The sequence below is a fragment of the Hemitrygon akajei genome, chromosome 22 (genome assembly GCF_048418815.1).
Source record: "Hemitrygon akajei chromosome 22, sHemAka1.3, whole genome shotgun sequence".
In the NCBI taxonomy this organism is placed as follows: domain Eukaryota; kingdom Metazoa; phylum Chordata; class Chondrichthyes; order Myliobatiformes; family Dasyatidae; genus Hemitrygon; species Hemitrygon akajei.
In genome coordinates this window covers 35,413,780-35,431,879 of record NC_133145.1, presented here as the reverse complement: position 1 = coordinate 35,431,879, position 18,100 = coordinate 35,413,780, and the positions used below count along the sequence as shown (strand labels likewise).

Genomic DNA, 18,100 nt, shown 5'->3' with positions numbered 1-18,100 from the left:
ATTTAAGGCACAGGACCACAGATGAATGGGCTGAAAGCCTTTGGGCTGGGACTCATAGAAGATCATGTGGTTCAATCTGTTGTCAAAGGAATCACACAACGGAGAAAAAGAAGTCAAAGGTTAAATTTATTTCCCAAATTAGGTCAGAAACATTGCTAATAACTTCACAAAACAATTTAAAAAAATCTCACAGCATTTGGTCACCTAATTACAGGAAGATATTAATAAGGTTGAAAGAGTGCTGAGAAGGTTTACAAGGATGTTGCCAGGTCTTGAGAAACTGAGTTACAGAGAAAAGTTGAATAGGTTAGGACTTTATTCCCTGGAGCATTGGAGAATGAGGGGAGATTTGACAGACGTGTATAAAATTATGATGGGTATAGATAGAGTGAATGCAAGCAGGCTTTTTCCATTGAGGCTAGTGGAGAAAAAAACCAGAGGTCATGGGTTAAGGGTGAAGGGGGAAAGTTTAAAGGGAACACTGGGGGGGTTTCTTCACGCAGAGAGTGGTGGGAGTGTGGAAAGAGCTGCCAGATGAAGTAGTGAATACGGGCTCACTTTTGACATTTAAGAAAAACTTGGACAGGTATATGGATGAGAGGGATTTGAAGGGATATTACCCAGGTGCAGGTCAGTGAGACTAGGCAGAAAAATGGTTCGGCACAGCCAAGAAGGGCCAAAAGGCCTGTGTCTGTGCGGTAATGTTCTATGGTTCTATGGTTTTCACTCTTCTGACAATAAAAATAAAGCAAATGACACTCAATTTTCATTTTGTTTTAACTACTCACTTGAACTGAATAGTATTTTTATGAGGATCTGCTAGAGGAACTGATGTACTTTAAGGTTGCTGTCACCAAATATTACAGTTTGATTTTAAAACCTTACATTGTTACAGCCAGCTCACATTCATTGGCATGGCTCACATAAGCGATAGTGTAGGATAGTAAGACATTAGAAATGGTTAATGTATCTAAGTACTTTTAGGAAGAAGAACAATGTAAATTTTGCAAAATAATTTGTATAAAATACGTGTAAAAATATCAAATCAGCTTTGTAACTGGGCTATGTACATAAAACAAATTAAAGTAGAAATACTTATAAAATAAGCAGAAATTTTCAAAGTAAATTTAGATATTCTAAACCTTAAAAACATAGAAAAGATGACTGATCAAATTATAATCTATAATATTGCACATGGGTCCACTGCATTTGACTCAAAAGACAAAGCACAAAAAATTATAACATACACAGTTGATATGTTAAAATAACAGACAGCCGTCGATCCCAGGGGATCATGGGTTTGCACCTCTGGTGGATTGTGTCATCTCCAGGGTGCAAGCCTGGGCGGGAAGATTTGAAGTACCGGCTATTGCCCATGCAGCGGGTTCATCCTTGCCATGTCACTGATGTAACCCAAGGGAAGGGCGAGTGCCGATACAGCTTGTCAACAGTGTCATCGCAGAGGTTGCCAGAGTGAAGTTGCAAACATCATCAAACTGCCTAAGGGACCCAGGCTCCGGATTTCTTCCTCGGGGTTTACTCGTGAAGACTTTCCCATGAGTAAGTATGGCCACCAGACAGCGGAGGTTTAAAATCATTTTTCCTTCTCCATACATACGTTACAAATGGCAAATATGTGTAGTATTCTACTTACATAATGCTCCTTCTGCTTCTATTTTCGACTGAAGCTGACTACATATCACATTTCACTGTTTTAGTTCCTGAGAAGTACAGCTCAGTGGAAAAATGGCTTAATGGATTCATTCAACAGGAAGCAAACTTTCAAAGTGCAACTGAGCTTAGAATTTATTTTCTTTTCATTGCCTTATGGTGATTTTGTACACAGACTTACTTAGTATTTCAGGTGTAAAACAGTGTCACTCCTTGACACTCAAGACTGATCTCACTGATGAGATTTATCAAAGCACTAATAATCAATATGTGAAGCCATTAACTTCAGATAAAAGCAATGGTGAAGAGTTCAACAAAGTGCCCGAGTTAAAACTGGGTTCTTATTTTACCCAAGAACTGAGATTATTAAAAGCACAATTTTTGCTTTCAAGTTATTACAGAGGAATATCATAGTTCTTTGTGAAGGATGTTGAAGTTTCACAGTTGCACAACAGAACATCAGACAGATCAGACATCATATCACAAAATGATGGTTCCTCGATGTAAGTTCAAAGTTAGCGGGGCAGTCTTCAAAGCTGAGCTACAAATTTTTTAAGCTGTGAAAGAAGAACAAATAAATTTTGAAAATCATGATCAGTGTGGCTAAAAATAAGTCAATGTTTGAAATCAAACCTACCATTTGATTTCCTGCTTCTTCATTGAACTGTCGAACTAAAAAAAAGAAAATAAATTATTGTTATTTGTTACACTAATTTGAAGTAAATTACTATTTCATGATGTAAAAATAATCCAAATTATTTTCCTTATTGTTCTTATACTCCTAATCATGCATACTAAGGGTAGTAACAATGACAGTAATAATGAATTCTTACATTTTCTGTAATATTCAGGTATTTCCAACAGTAATGGGATGCAAAATTAATACAATTTTGAGACTGGGACCAGGCTACAAATAATATGTCACTCCCTTTCAATCGGAAATTATGTTAACAATTGATCAGTTTAATTGTCTCAAGTAATAAATAATCCAGGTGAAATTAATTCAATTCCTAGCCTCACAATATGGGTAGTTGAGCGTAGTTTAATAAGTCTGCCTGCTGCCAGTAACTGTAAGCATAAAGATTTATCTCTATCTACTCCCCATTCTGATCTTTCACTTCTTCCACCTGCCTATTCTGGTTCCACTCTTCCTTCACTTTTTCCAATGGTCCACTTTCCCCTATCAGATTCTTCCTTCTCCAGCCCTCGGCCCTTCCCATCCACCTGGCTTCACCTATCATGTTCCCGCTAGACTCTTTCACCTCCCACCTTCCCACATTTATTTTCTGGTGTCTTCCTCCTCTTTCCTTCACAGCCCTAAAGTACGGTCTCAGCCTGAAATGTCAACTGTTTACTCTTTTCCACATATGCCACCTAACTTACTGAGTTCTTCCAGCGTTTTGTGTGTTTGCTTCAGATTCAATCTTCAGAATATTGTGGAAAACAAACAATTTGCTTATTCATGTCCTTTAACAAAGAAAACATACTACTCTTAATTGGTCTGGCTTTTTTTAATCTGACAACATTCCTACATTGTTACCTCAACTATCCTATACACTGGCAAGTCACTCAATTAACTGCTAAAACACACACAAACACTTACTCAATGCAACGAAGGCCGGCATGTCAAAGTTCAAAAGTTAAAACTTTATTATTAAAGTACGTACTATCACCATATGTACTACTACCATGAGATTCATTTCCCTGTAGGCATTCACAGTCAACACAAGGAGATACGACAGAACCAGTAAAAATCTACACAGAAAGGTGGTCAAACAACCAATGTACAAAAGAAGGCAAACTTTGCAACTGCTAAAAAAAGTAATAAATAATATTGAGAACATGAGCTGTAGAGTTGTGGGATCAGTTCAGTATTGAGGTGTGTGAAGATATCCACACTGCTCTGGAGTTTGATGGTTCAAGGGTAATAACTGTTCCTGAGCCTGGTAGTGTAGGACCAAAGGCTCCATAATTTCACACATAAATTATGTTTTTAAAAGCTTCTTTTCTTTTTTATAGAATGCTCTCTCCAGCACCATTTGCTTTACCCAATACGACATCAATACTTGGTGCACTGTACATGATGGTAGTTTGATAACAGAATCAGACCCTGCAGAAGGTGAATCAGAGCTTTCCAGGGTGACTCATCTGGTGAGTCTTTAGGTGAAAGTGTGAATATGGTGAAAAGGTCTGCACATTCTGAGGCCAGGATTTGGATTAATTGATTATATAATTTATCATGGTTTATATTGGTACTTTATATACCTATCCCTGTAAACATCCACTGCAGACAGGACTTCAAATCTGCTTGTGTTTGGAAGGCAAATGCACAAATACATACACAGCCCTGCTAACAATTTTGACCAGCCAGCTCTAAATCATAACAATTGGCAATCATTAAAATTTTGTCTTTCACAGATTATGAAATTACATTTTATATTAATCATTAGTTATCTATGCATAATTTTACACCAATGATTAATACTTCGAGTTATAAGGATTCAGAAGTTTTCTTGGAATTAAAATCAATTGCTGAAATATTGTACCTGGATGGTACCTTCTACAGAATTTCAAAAGAGCCAGGAAGAATATTCCAACTGCAAGACCTCCAACAACGATACCTACTGCTGTGAGGCCTTTTTCGTCAGGTGGTTGATCATTAATTGGCTGATTTGTAACTTTAAAAAAAGCAGAAAAAGCTGTAAATTTCATCATCAATCTTTATAAGAACATTGATGTCACTTCCTTATACACTCCACAATTTTTAAAAATCAGTCATGTTGATCTCCAAGCAAAACAGTGATTCCCATAACCATCCTGGAACAAACACCCTCAAGAGATAAATATAGCCTCTAAAGCATAACAAATATAAGAAAAACAAGAATGATTGGAACAACCAAAATATAACAACTTCCCTATCATTCAATGAGATTGTGGCTTTTATCTCAGCTGTATTTTCATACACTTTTCCCATATCTCTAAATACCAAAACTTCTAATTATCTCAATCATGGAAATATTTAGCGACTCAACCTCTGCAGTCTCCATGGGTTGACTAACTCCTGATGAATTCCTTCTTCTCATCTGGGTCATGAAAGGCAACCCTGAATTTTGAAACTGATGCTGTGTCCAGACACTTCAACCAGGGAATATCAACAACATGTGAAGAACCATGATAATTTTGTACCTTCCAATGAGATCAACACTGATTTTTGTTAAATTTAAGGGAGCTTAGTGCAAAACCCCTATTCTAGGAATTAACCTTGTTACCCATTGCTCCAGTCTCTCTACTGCAAACACATAGGCAAATAGTATTCCAAATGTTGACTCACGAGGGCCCTCAATAATTGGAGCAAAATAGCCCCATTCTTGAAGTCAAATCATCATGCAATTAAAACCTAATAAATAATCTAGCTTCCTACTTATTGCATCATATGGAAATTAAATTTCAGTGATTGTGTCAAATGCTGTGTACATTGCTCTAAACACCAACAGCTTTCAATTTATCACTAGTTAATGGTGGAACAGGTTTGACAGGCCAGATGACATCATCATGTTTCTATTTTTTATGTTCATATATTCAATTGTTTCCCTCCCCCACCACTCCCATCTGCTCTCTGTACCTTCCCCCTTTGATTCCACATCTGCCTCTAAGTCAGCCTTACCTGAATTCACCTATCACCTGCTAGCTCTTGTTCCAGCCTTTCTCTTCACCCTGTAATGGTTTATATCTCTCCTCTTTCAGTCCAGATGGAGGGGCTAAACCTGAGATATCAATTGGCCATTTTTCTTACAGATGCTACTTGAACCATTAAGTTCTTCCAGCTTTTTCTAGCTAAGACTGATCACTGCAGCTCCCCATTTGTCATGCCTCCCAGACTGAAAATATCCAGCATATTTCTAATTTTTTCTCTATATCCCAAAATTCAGACGAGGCCAGTATATTGCATCTTGTGACATATGCTAAAATTTGCTTTGTTACACCCACTCAAAGTTCTTCTGGAAATCCAAATATACCAAGTCGGCAGCATTAAGAACCAGAAATATTGTAGCAATTAGTTAAACAATCACTTTCCTAATCATGAAAAAGAAGATTATGAACATACTTGAGATACTGTTCCTGGCTTCATATTTACGCTCTGCCTCATTCCACACAGCACAAGTGTAGATATGCTCCTGGTCAGTTTCTGACGTTATAATTGGAAGTGTGCTGATAATAGAGATCAGTCCTTGAGCAGTTTCTTTTCTTTCAGTTTCTGAGCTGAGTGTGAGGTTTTTCCCATCGACGGTCCAATGAATCTGAGCGGAAGGATATCCAGTTGTTTCACAACTGACCACCTTGGTCATTTCTGCCAAATTAACTAAGGCCAGTTTTGGCAAACTGTAGGGAGCTAAAAAGACAGCATTGTATTATTTGATAATATTAGCCAATCTTTCATTATTCCAAAATCTGCCATCCCTGCCATAGTATTCCAGCACGGCCACTGAAAATCAAAGCTCTTAACACTTAATAATGGCTGAACACAACCCAATTGCTGTCACAGCACAGGTAGTCAGCAGGTCTCACAGAATAGATGCAGCAACCAGAGAGACCCAGAGCTCTGCCTCAGAGGCTTTCACTTTCATGAACATGAAATATAACTACTTCCCTATCATTCAATGAGATTGTGGCTTTTATCTCAGCTATATTTTCATACACTTTTCCTACATCTCTAAATAACCAAATTAATATTTATCTAGGTCATGGAAATATTTGGCAACTCAACTTCTGCAGTCTCCATGAGTAGACTAACTAGCTTCTGATGAAATCCTTCTCATCTGGGTCATGAAAGGACAATCCTGAATTTTGAAACTGATGCTGTGTCCAGACACTTCAACCAGGGAATATCAACAACATGTGAGGAACCGTGATAATTCTGTACCTTCCAATGAGATCAACAATGATTTTTTTAAATTTAAGGGAGCATAGGTCAAAAGCCCTATTCTAGGAATTAACTTTGTTACCCATTGCTCCAGTCTCTCTATTGCAAACCCATAGGCAAATAGTATTCCAAATGTTGACTCACCAGGACCCTCAATAATTGGAGCAAGATGGCCCCATTCTTGAAGTCAAATCATCATGCAATTAAAACCTAATAAATAATCTGGCTTCCTACTTTTTGCATCATATGGAAATAAAATTTCAGTGATTGTGTCAAATGATGTGTACATTGCTCTAAACACCAACAGCTTTCAACTTATCACTAGTTTATGGTGGAGCAGGTTTGACAGGCCAGATGACATCATCATGTTTCTATTTTTTATGTTCATATATTCAATTGTTTCCCTCCCCCACCACTCCCATCTGCTCTCTGTACCTTCCCCCTTTGATTCCACATCTGCCTCTAAGTCAGCCTTACCTGAATTCACCTATCACCTGCTACACTTGTTCCAGCCTTTCTCTTCACCCTGTAATGGTTTATATCTCTCCTCTTTCAGTCCAGATGGAGGGGCTAAACCCGAGATATCACCTGGCCATTTTTCTTACACATGCTACTTGAACTATTAAGTTCTTCCAGCTTTGTCTAGCTAAGACTGATCACTGCAGTATCCCATTTGTCATGCCTCCCAGACTCAAAATCACCAGCATATTTCTAATTTTTTTGTCCCTATCCCAATATTCAGACTAGGCCAGTATATTGCATCTTGTGATATATGGTATAATTTGCTTTGTTACACCCACTCACAGTTCTTCTGGAAATCCAAATTAAGTAAGTTGGCAGCATTGAGAACCAGAAATATTGTGGCAATTAGTTAAATAATCACTTTCCTAATCATGAAAAAGAAGATTATGAACATACTTGAGATACTGTTCCTGGCTTCATATTTACGCTCTGCCTCATTCCACACAGCACAAGTGTAGTTATACTCCTGGTCAGTTTCTGACGTTATAATTGGAAGTGTGCTGATAATAGAGATCAGTCCTTGAGCAGTTTCTTTTCTTTCGGTTTTTGAGTTAAGTGTGAGGTTTTTCCCATCGACGGTCCAATGAATCTGAGCGGAAGGATATCCAGTTGTTTCACAAGTGACCACCTTGGTCATTTCTGTCAAACTAACTAAGGCCAGTTTTGGCAAACTGTAGGGAGCTAAAAAGACAGCATTGTATTATTTTGATAATATTAGCCAATCTTTCATTATTCCAAAATCTGCCATCCCTGCCATTGTATTCCAGCACGGCCCCTGAAAATCAAAGCTCTTAACACTTAATAATGGCTGAACGCAACCCAATTGCTGTCACAGCACAGGTAGTCAGCAGGTCTCACAGAATAGATACTGCAACCAGAGAGACCCTGAGCTCTGCCTCAGAGGCTTTCACTTTCATAAACATTCATCAAGGTACAAATATCATTGTATTGAAAAACTGAACTGCATACCTATGCTAAACAACTAATTAAGGAAAATATAACCATCCCAGGAGACATTTTTAATTCCTTTGAATGGATTCTGCTATGCTTACACCAGCTTTAAGCTGCAAAGCCCTGGGTACAGATTCCTTGAGGACACTCTTGGTGCAACACAGGGGCAACCACTGCCTGTGGGGTATGCCACTACGATGGAGAGATATCGGTTAATTCTCAGCATTAATGCCAAGGGATCCTTGCCAGCATATGTTGATGCAACAACACCAAAAGTAGGTAATCTACTCAGTGGTACAGTCATCCACCATGAATGGATACTTTCACCCTACCAGTTACCTGGTGAGTTTACTAATATAAGTGGGGGAGGGGGGAATTGGCTTCAGTGAAAGTGATATGATTTGGGACATTCAGGAGATTTAAAACCTGTTATATGAATGCAAAGGTATTCTTTGTTTTTACAGATAAAATTCTCATACAGTATTTATTTACCTACTGTAACCTTCTATCTTTTTTCATAAATGAAGTCTATTTTTGTAATAATAAAAGCAAAACAAAGGTGTTTTGGGAAAGTAAAACTGCATTTTACGTCAGTTAGAATGAACCAGTTTTTGAAATGAAAAAAAAACAAGGAAAGTATACTGTTACTCACCTTTAACCACTAAAACGATGTTAACGTCCTTATGTCCCAGATTTGTTTCCAAATAATAATTATATTTCCCACTATCTGAAAGTTGTGTTTTTTGAAGTACCAGCGATACATTTTGTGGATCCGGAGATACATTTTGTGGCTCCGGAGAAAGTAATTTAATTCGATCCTGAGCTTTCCTGGGATTATGACTTCCATTAAACTTAAAAACTGGAGTAACATTTCCATCATCTTTTCTCAATTCAATGATTAGGAGTTTGGGTTTGCTTGGCTCTGATGTTGTCAGGTTGCATGGTAATATCGTGTCCTCGTTCAATATTCCCGTCACCGTCTCCTCGCACTTCAAAGTCAAGAACGCTGCAAAACAATACATCCCATCATCTTCCATTACTATCGTCAGTGTTGAATGAGCTAGTGACTGAAAAACGATTTACTACTTACCTTTTACAGAGTAAACGTTTGCACACAGCACAAAATAAAAATATATCAGTAGGTTTGAATCCATTTCCAAGATTCCCTTCATCTGCCTGCCGATTTAAACACAATATACAATAAATGTTTAAAGATCAGAAATCGGATGTTTGCCAGGAATTTCAGATAATGTAAATTCCAAGTAGGTTACAAAAAGGTAAATTGCATCAACTACATTCGATTCCTATGTATGTTTGATCAATCAGAAAACCTCGTATAAGTAACCCACTGGTTTTCTAGTTTGCTCTACGTTCAGCAGACTCTCGGCGACTGCGGACATTCGCTGCCTGGATCAAAGTGTTAATGCAAACACAGAAAACCAGTAGAGCTAAAGCAACAACCAAGTGTTGGAATCTACAGAGGGCGACGGATTTGCCATTTCGATCCACTTGAGAAAGCTGCAAGAGTCTGCAATCACCTGTGGAGGAACCGCGGAGCCAAACTTACCAACGCGCCTCACGCTGTCCCCCCGAGAGCCTGCGGAATTCGTATTCGATTCGGCGGACTGGGGACTTCTGTTTTCTGGACTTCCAATTTTCTTGTTTTCTGTTTCAATCTGAATGGCGAGGACGGTGGTGGCGATACAGAGTTTCAATTCCAAAAATAACTACTGTACCGAAGATTTATGCCTGACATGCAACTTTTTAAAGTTGTACGGCTGTTAAACTTGCAGGTAACCCGCAGCCTCTTCACCAGCAGCTCACTCGGAAAAGAAGTGTCTTACGAAATGAAGGTCAATGGCGTGCCGCGAAAACCGAAACTAATGCGGGAAATACCCGGGAATGTGATTTCAGCAAACCCGACCCTTTCTTGTAAGAAGTATACTGTCCCCAGCTGGACTTTCTCTTTATTCCACCGCTCCGGCATTTGTTCCAGGGACATTGTCTAAAGTCCATCTTCCAGTTTTTATTTTAGTTTTCTTCGTCAACGTCAATTAATATAGTGGACTGACATCGCAAATATTTGCATTCATAACGAGCACAAAATAATCATTTCCACATTCTGAGCGTTGGTTTGGATTGCACCGATTATCTGTACTGGCAAGGAAACCTGTTTGTGAGGCCAGAAATAGGAAGATTGTGCAGCTAAATACGTGGCTAAGGAGTTGGTGCAGGAGGGAGGGCTTCATGTTTCTGGACAATTGGGCCTTGTTCCAGGGAAGGTGGGACCTGTACCGGCGGGATGGGTTGTACCTGAACTGGAGGGGGACTAACAGCCTTACGGGAAGGTTTGCTAGTGCTGCTACTGGGGGGCGTTAAACTAGATTCGCAGGAGGAGGGGAGCCAGAGTGTTAGAGCAGATAGTGAGGTGGAGGAGGATAAAGGTCATGCGAGAGCTGCAAGTATAGTGCATGGATTAAAGCCAGATCTGGCATATAATGAGGAAATCTGCAGATGCTGGAAATTCAAACAACTCACACAAAATGCTGGTGGAACACAGCAGGCCAGGCAGCATCTATAGGAAGAGGCACTGTCCTTCAGGCCGAGACCATTCGTCAGGACTAAAGTGCATGTACTTCAATGCAAGAAGCATTAGAAACAAAGGTGATGAACTGAGAGCTTGGATACATATTTGGAATTATGATGTAGTGGCCATTACAGAGACTTAGCTGGCACCAGGGCAGGAATGGGTTCTCAATATTCCTGGATTTCAGTGCTTTTAAAGGGATAGAGAGGGAGAAAATGGGAGGAGGATTGGGATTACTGGTCAGGGATACTATTACAGCTACTAAAAGGGTGGGTAACATAGCAGGATCCTCTTTTGAGTCAGTATGGGTGGAAGTCAGGAACAGGAAGGGAGCAGTTACTCTATTGGGAGTATTCTATAGGCCCCCTGGTAGCAGCAGGGATACCAAGGAGCAGATTGGGAGGCAGATTTTGGAAAGGTGCAAAAATAACAGGGTTGTTATCATGGGTGACTTTAACTTCCCTAATATTGATTGGCACCTGATCAGTTCCAATGGTTTAGACGGGGCAGAGTTTGTCAAGTGCATCCAGGATGGATTCCTGCCACAGTATGCCTGGAGCATGTTGATATTAAGGGAGAAGATGTGTTGGAGTTGTTAAAATACATTAGGACGGATAAGTCCACAGGGCCTGACGGAATATTCCCCAGGCTGCTCCATGAGGTGAGGGAAGAGATTGCTGAGCCTCTGGCTAGGATCTTTATGTCCTCGTTGTCCACAGCAATGGTACCGGAGGATTGAAGGGAGGCAAATGTTGTCCACTTATTCAAAAAGGTAGTAGGGATAGTCCGGGTAATTATAGACGAGTGAGCCTTACATCTGTGGTGGGAAAGCTGTTGGAAAAGATTCTTAGAGATAGGATGTATGGGCATTTAGAGAACCATGGTCTGATCAGGGACAGTCAGCATGGCTTTGTGAAGGGCAGATCATGTTGTCAGGAACGGAGGCAGGATTGGACCCAAATGCAGGATGCAGATACTGAAGTACTAGGGGTAGGACAGGATGGGGATGCCATGGCATGCAAGGGGTAAGACAGGCGTGGCTGGATCCCGGAGGTTAGGTGAGGCAGGAGGATCCCAGAGATCGTGGCAGGCAGGAGGATTCCTCATGGCAGGCCGCATGGATCCCGGGCAGGGCCGCCTCCCAGGCGGAAACACGGAGGCCTGGGCAAGGCGCGGACACCTGGGCAGGTGCGGGACACAACCCATGGGAAACGAGGGGAGGAAAGGGTAGGAGTCCTTAGGGCGGGCCGCATGGATCCTGGGCAGGGCCGCCTCCCAGTCGGAGACACGGAGGCCTGGGCAAGTCGCAGACACCTGGGCAGGTGCGGGGCACAACCCTTAGGGAGCAATAGGTGGAAAGGGCAGAACCCCCACCAGGCAGCAGCAGTCCAGCCAGACCTGCTCGACAGAGGCAACGGGTTGGTAGGGGCAGAACCCCCGCAAGGCAGCGGCAGTCCGGCTGGACCTGCCTGACGGAGGCAAGGGATCAGAAGGAAGCTGGGTCCACGGTGAGCAGCAGGACTACCGTGATACACCGGGTACATTGGTAAAGGCAACCGACAGCGCGGGCAAGGCAAATAAGGCAGAACAGCGGGACCAGTGCACAGGAGAGAAGCAGGGGAACAAGACCAACCGGATAGAACATATACAGAACAGGCTGACAACCAGGGCAGAATAGGATTCAGAGCCAGCAGTCCAGGTACGGAGCAGGTTAAACCGGCTTCAGAGCAGGACGACCCCACAACTAGGCTCAGTCCCCGAGCCCCTTATAAACACCTGCCCCCTTATAGGCAGCAGGTGTACCTCCTTAAGCCAAGGTGATCCAATGGCTCCGTGTGACAGGAGGGCTGGCTGCAAGGCCTGGAGTCCAGAGTCCGCGGACCGGAGCAAGACCCGGAAGACAGCTCCGGACCGGACCCCAAGACATGTCTAACAAGCCTGCTAGAGTTCTTTGAGGAGGTGACCAGGCCTATAGATGAGGGTAGTGCAGTGGGTGTGATTTACATGGATTTTAGTAAGGCATTTGACAAGGTACTACACGGTAGACTTATTCAGAAAGTCAGAAGGCATGGGATCCAGGGAAGTTTGGCCAGGTGGATTCAGAATTGGCTTGCCTGCAGAAAGCAGAGGGTTGTGGTGGAGGGAGTACATTCAGATTGGAGGGTTGTGACTAGTGGTATCCCACAAGGATCAGTTCTGGACTTCTACTTTTCGTGATTTTTATTAACAACCTGGATGTAAGGGTAGAAGGGTGGGTTGGCAAGTTTGCAGACAACACAAGAGTTGGTGGTGTTGTGGATAACGTTGAGGATTGTCGAAGATTGCAGAGAGACATTGATAGGATGCAGAAGTGGGCTGAGAAGTGGCAGATGGAGTTCAACCCAGAGAAGTGTGAGGTGGTACACTTTGGAAGGACAAACTCCAAGGCAGAGTACAAAGTAAATGGCAGGATACTTGGGAGTGTGGAGGAGCAGAGGGATCTGGGGTTACATGTCCACAGATCCCTGAAGGTTGCCTCACAGGTAGATAGGGTAGTTAAGAAAGCTTATGGAGTGTTAGCTTTCATAAATTGAGGTAAAGAGTTTAAGAGTCTCAGGGTAATGATGCAGCTCTATGAAACTCTGGTTAGGCCACACTTGGAGTACTGCGTCCAGTTCTGGTGACCTCACTATAGCAAGGATGTGGAAGCATTGGAAAGGGTAGAGAGGAGACTTACCAGGATGCTGCCTGGTTTAGAGAGTATGCAACATGATCAGAGATTAAGGGAGCTGGGGCTTTACTCTCTGGAGTGAAGGAGGATGAGAGGAGACATGGTAGAGGTATACAAGATATTAAGAGGAATAGATTGAGTGGACAGCCAGCGCCCCTTCCCCAGGGCACCACTGCTCAGTACAAGAGGACATGACTTTAAGGTAAGGGGAGGAAAGTTCAAGGGGGATTTTAGAGGAAGGTTTTTTACTCAGAGTGTGGTTGATGCGTGGAATGCACTGCCTGAGTCAGTGGTGGAGGCAGATACATTAGTGAAATTTAAGAGACTACTAGACAGGTATATGGAGGAATTTAAGGTGGGGGGTTATATGGGAGGCAGGGTTTAAGGGTCAGCAAAATATTTTGGGCTGAATGGCCTGTACTGTGCTGTATTGTTCCTTGTTCTTTGTTGTTCTTTGGTTAAGTGAGCCACACACAAACAAACAAAGCTGTAGATGAACAGGCCTTATATTCGCTTCTAGCAAACATTAAGGGAGGGGGCTGGCGGGAGAATCTCTCAAAACTCAGAAGAATAAGATTTTAATTTTAAGTTAGTACAATGAAAGCAGTTGATCAATATCAACAACCAATAAACAAGATTAACTCCCCGTTGCCTCTTTATAAGGTATCTATGGTACCTGATGAAGTGACCACTGAGTGTATGTTTGTGGTTTTTTGCTGCACCAGCCCATCAGCTTCAAGGTTTGATGTGTTGTGGGATCAGTAGTTCTGTAAACCACTGTTGGAACACATTGTTATTTGAGTTACTGTCACCTTCCTGTCAGCTTGAACCAGTCTGGCCATTCTCCTCTGACCTCTCTCATTAACAAAGCATTTTCACCCACTAAACTTCTGCTCACTGGACTTTTTTTAGTCAAATTATTTTTTATAAAGTTTTGATGTACATGAAAATCCCAGGGGATCAGCAGTTTCCGAGATACTCAAAGCCACTCCGTCTAGCACCAACAATCATTCCACACTCAAAGGCACCTAGATCACATCTCTTCTCCATTTTAACATTCGGTCTGAACAGGACTTTGCATTGCATTGCAGTCGCACGATTGGCTGATAAAATATGTACATTAATGAGCAGGTGTACCTAATAAAGGGGTCATTAAGTGTATGTCACTGTATTGGGTGTGAACAGATAGTTCAGTATAGTTATATGTTTACGCATCAAAATTGATATCTAGTTTTGAAAATTCAAACACCTTCGTCAAGACAAAGCCAACTGCACCATGTGTGTACCCCTGCATTCTCACATGCTACTCCTCAACAATGTAGGGGATGGACGATGGGGACAGGTCAAGAGAAGTTCTGACCCTTCCTAAAAGCTGACATGAACTGCATTTTTTCTACATTCATTCATTCATTCATTGTTCAGGGCACTCTGTTTTTGTGGATGTTTGCAAAGAAAAAGAATTTCAGGATCTATATTGTATACATTTCTCTGACATTACATGTACCTATTGAAACCTATTGAATGAATGTTTCTGTGCCCAGACTTTTAAGAGCATAGAAGCCTATCCCTCCCTAAATCCATCAATATAATATTGGGTACTCCCATGGTTAACATAGAAAAACATAGAAACACAGAAAACCAGCACAATACAGGCTCTTCAGCCCACAAGGCTGTGCTGAACATGTACTTACTTTAGAAACTACCTAGGATTACCCGTAGCCCTTTATTTTTCTAAGCTTCATGTACCTATCCAGGAGTCTCTTAAAAGACTCTATCATATCCACCTCCACCGCTGTTTCCGGCTGCCCATTCCACACACTCACCACTTCTCTGCGTAAAAAACTTATCCCTGACATCTCCTCTGCACCAACTTCCAAGCACCTTTAAACTGTGCCCTCTCATACTAGTCATTTCAGCCTTGGGTAAAAGCCTCTGACTATCCACATGATCAATGCCTCTCATCATCTTATACACCTCCATCAGGTCACCTCTCATCCTTTCTCACTCCAAAGGAGTAAAGATATATGTCAACAAATAAAGTAAGAGAAGGCCACATAAGAAGTCAAATACACGATAAAACAGAAATACAGTTGACTGAGAGAGCTAGAAAAAGTACTAATAGGGTAAAAAATGAATTTGAAAGAGAGTATAAGGTTATAAAAAAGGGATTTGGCAGAGATGTTAAAACTGCAGGTTTAACGTAAACATAACAAGAGAAAATGATTGGTGAAGGGGAAGTGACATGTATTGGAGACTCGTGAGAAATAATTTCCTTAATAGCCAACAGAAGTTAGAGGAACAGATATGTAGGCAGATTATGGAAATACCTAAAAACAACATGGTTGTTGTAGAGGGTAATTTTAACTTCCTCAATATTGACAGACTTCCTCAGCATAAAAAGGCTTAAACAGTAAAGAAATAGTAAGTTGCATCTGAGACGATTTCTTGAAACATTATGTAGATAGTTTAACTACAGGAGGGGCCTTATATTGGGAAGCTAGCCTGACCAGGTGACTGACATTTAAGTGGGAAAGCTTAATGTGTTTGTTTATTTATTTATTTATTCATTGAGGTAAGCATGAAGAAGACTAGCTCCCTGCTAGGAGACAAAAAGGGGGATAAAAGAGGCCTTTTCTGATTGGCTGCCATTGATTAGTGGTGTTCTGCAATATTTGGTTTTGGAACTGCTTTTTATCACAATATATGTCAATGATGTAGATGATGGACTCGATGGGTTTGTGGCCAAGTGATGATACAAAGGTAGGTGAAGGGGAAGGTTATGTTGAGGAAGAAGAACTTGTACAGGTTAGGAGAATGGGTGAAGAAGTGGCAAATGGAGTACAGTGTAGGGAATGGTATTTTGTGCATTTTAGTTGAAGGAATAAAGCTGTAGACTATTTTCTAAACAGAAAAAATTCAGAAAGCTGAGGTGCAAAGAGACTTGGGAGTCCTTGTGCAGGATTCCCTAAAGGTTAACTTGTTGTTCAAGCTGGTAGTAAGGAAGACAAATTAAATTTCAGGAGGATGAGAATAAAAGCAAGGATATAATGCTGAAACCTTTTAAGGCATTGATCAGACTGTATTTGGAGCATTGTGAGCAGTTTTGTGTCTCTTATCTAAGAAAGAATAAGCTGGTATTGGAGAGGGTTCATGAGAATGCTCCTGGGAACGAAAGGGTTAATGGCTCTGGCCACCAGGGAGAATCTTTCTTCTCCCCCTTCCATCAGGCAAAAGATTTTTTAAAAAGCCTGAAAGCACTTACTACCAGGCTCAAGGACAACTTCCGTCCTGCTGTTATAAGACAATTGCATGTTTCCCCAGTATGATAAGATGGACCCTTGAGCTCACAGTCTGCCTCATTATGACTTTGCATCTTGTAGTCTACCAGCACTGCACTGTCTCTGTAACACTTTATTATGCACACTGTTACCGTTTGATATTGTAAAACCTCAATGCACTTCTATAATCAACTGATCAGTATGAACTTTGTGGAAGGCAAATTTTTCACTGTACCTTGGTACACATGATAATAGTAAACAGATTCCAATTCTAATTCTTCTCTATCGTATGCCAACCAGACCTTCAAACAAAATTCCAGGTGCTGACTTACCCACCATTCCTACCAGTGTACACATCATTAACCTTACATGACACATATTATGGTAGATGACTATTGCCCGGATTGTCTGTGTACCTACTTGCCCACTTTCTATACTGTGTACCTGAACTGTTGCCTTAATCATCAACCCTTAACAGCTCTAACACACTGTAAGCATTGAATGAGACAATTCTTGGTATTGTGCCCTGGGCTTCCACATCTGTTAAGAGTCTAAGCTTATATGGATTGTAGGATGGGTCTGAACATGGATTTTGTAATCATGAAATAGCTTTCACATTAATTTTCTGACTGAAAAACCTGCCATTACAATAAAATCATTCTGAATACTGTCTGAAATTTGGAGTTTTTTTATTTTAAAAGTTAATTATTAAAGATTTATTACATTTCCACAAAGTTAAGTAATCGAACAGAAAGGATTTATTTTTCTTATTGACTTAAGCTGTTCTGTGCCTTGATTATAATCTTCAGAAAGTCAGGCTTCATCCTGTCTGCATCTTGGAAAATTCTCTTAAATTTTTCTGTTGATAACTTTCAGTTCAGATTCCAGTTCTTTTATTTGGATGCAGAAAGTATAGCATGATTAGCTGATTAAACTGTGAGTTATCGACACAGGAATCTGGTGAAAAGATATTGACAATACCGATTTTGCTAATTTACATGAATAATTATGTTGATTGACAAGGGTAGATTGATGACAGAATCTGGCTCTTTGTTTGGAGAATTAACTTGATATACATATTCAATTTTCTTCATCATCTGTTGGAGAAAAAATAACTCATCAGTTGAAGGATGGAATTAAAGTAACCTCAGAGGAAACTAATACTTTGCATTTAAAGAGAAGTACATGAAGGAGAGACAATAGGTGCAGGAGTAGGCCATTCAGCCCTTTGAGCCAGAACTGCCATTCAATGTGATCATAGCTGATCATCCACAATCAGTACCCCATTCCTGCCTTCTCCCCATATCCCTTCACTCTACAATCTTTAAGAGCTCTATCTAACTCTTTCTTGAAAGCATCCAGAGAATTGGCCTCCACTGCCTTCTGAGGCAGAGCATTCCATAGATCCACAACTCACTGGGTGAAAAGGTTTTTCCTCAAGTGTGGTTAGTGAGATCAGA

At 40.9% G+C, this 18,100-nt stretch overlaps 2 protein-coding genes across 2 annotated transcripts in view; both read right to left on the bottom strand.

The window, feature by feature from the left end:
- The window catches only part of LOC140714948 (uncharacterized), an 88,048-nt gene that overhangs the window by 40,616 nt on the left and 29,332 nt on the right, over positions 1-18,100 (bottom strand). The gene's annotated exons all lie outside the window — the stretch shown is intronic.
- On the bottom strand, positions 999-9,102 carry LOC140714864 (neural cell adhesion molecule 1-like). Its single transcript, XM_073026546.1, has 6 exons — positions 8,718-9,102; positions 7,511-7,795; positions 5,777-6,061; positions 4,218-4,349; positions 2,309-2,343; positions 999-2,228 (listed from the first exon to the last, which is right to left on the bottom strand). The coding sequence occupies exons 1-6, from the start codon at positions 9,100-9,102 to the stop codon at positions 2,202-2,204; spliced, it is 1,149 nt and encodes a 382-aa protein (XP_072882647.1). The 3' UTR covers positions 999-2,201.

Excerpts from the sequence above, each read along its gene's own strand:
- LOC140714864 (XM_073026546.1), bottom strand. The coding sequence starts at position 9,102 with ATGGAAGATGATGGGATGTATTGTTTTGCAGCGTTCTTGACTTTGAAG. Across the intron at positions 7,796-8,717 it reads CATCGTTTTAGTGGTTAAAG|CTCCCTACAGTTTGCCAAAA; the intron begins GTGAGTAACAGT and ends CTGTCTTTTTAG. Across the intron at positions 2,344-4,217 it reads CTGTAGAAGGTACCATCCAG|TTCGACAGTTCAATGAAGAA; the intron begins GTACAATATTTC and ends TCTTTTTTTTAG.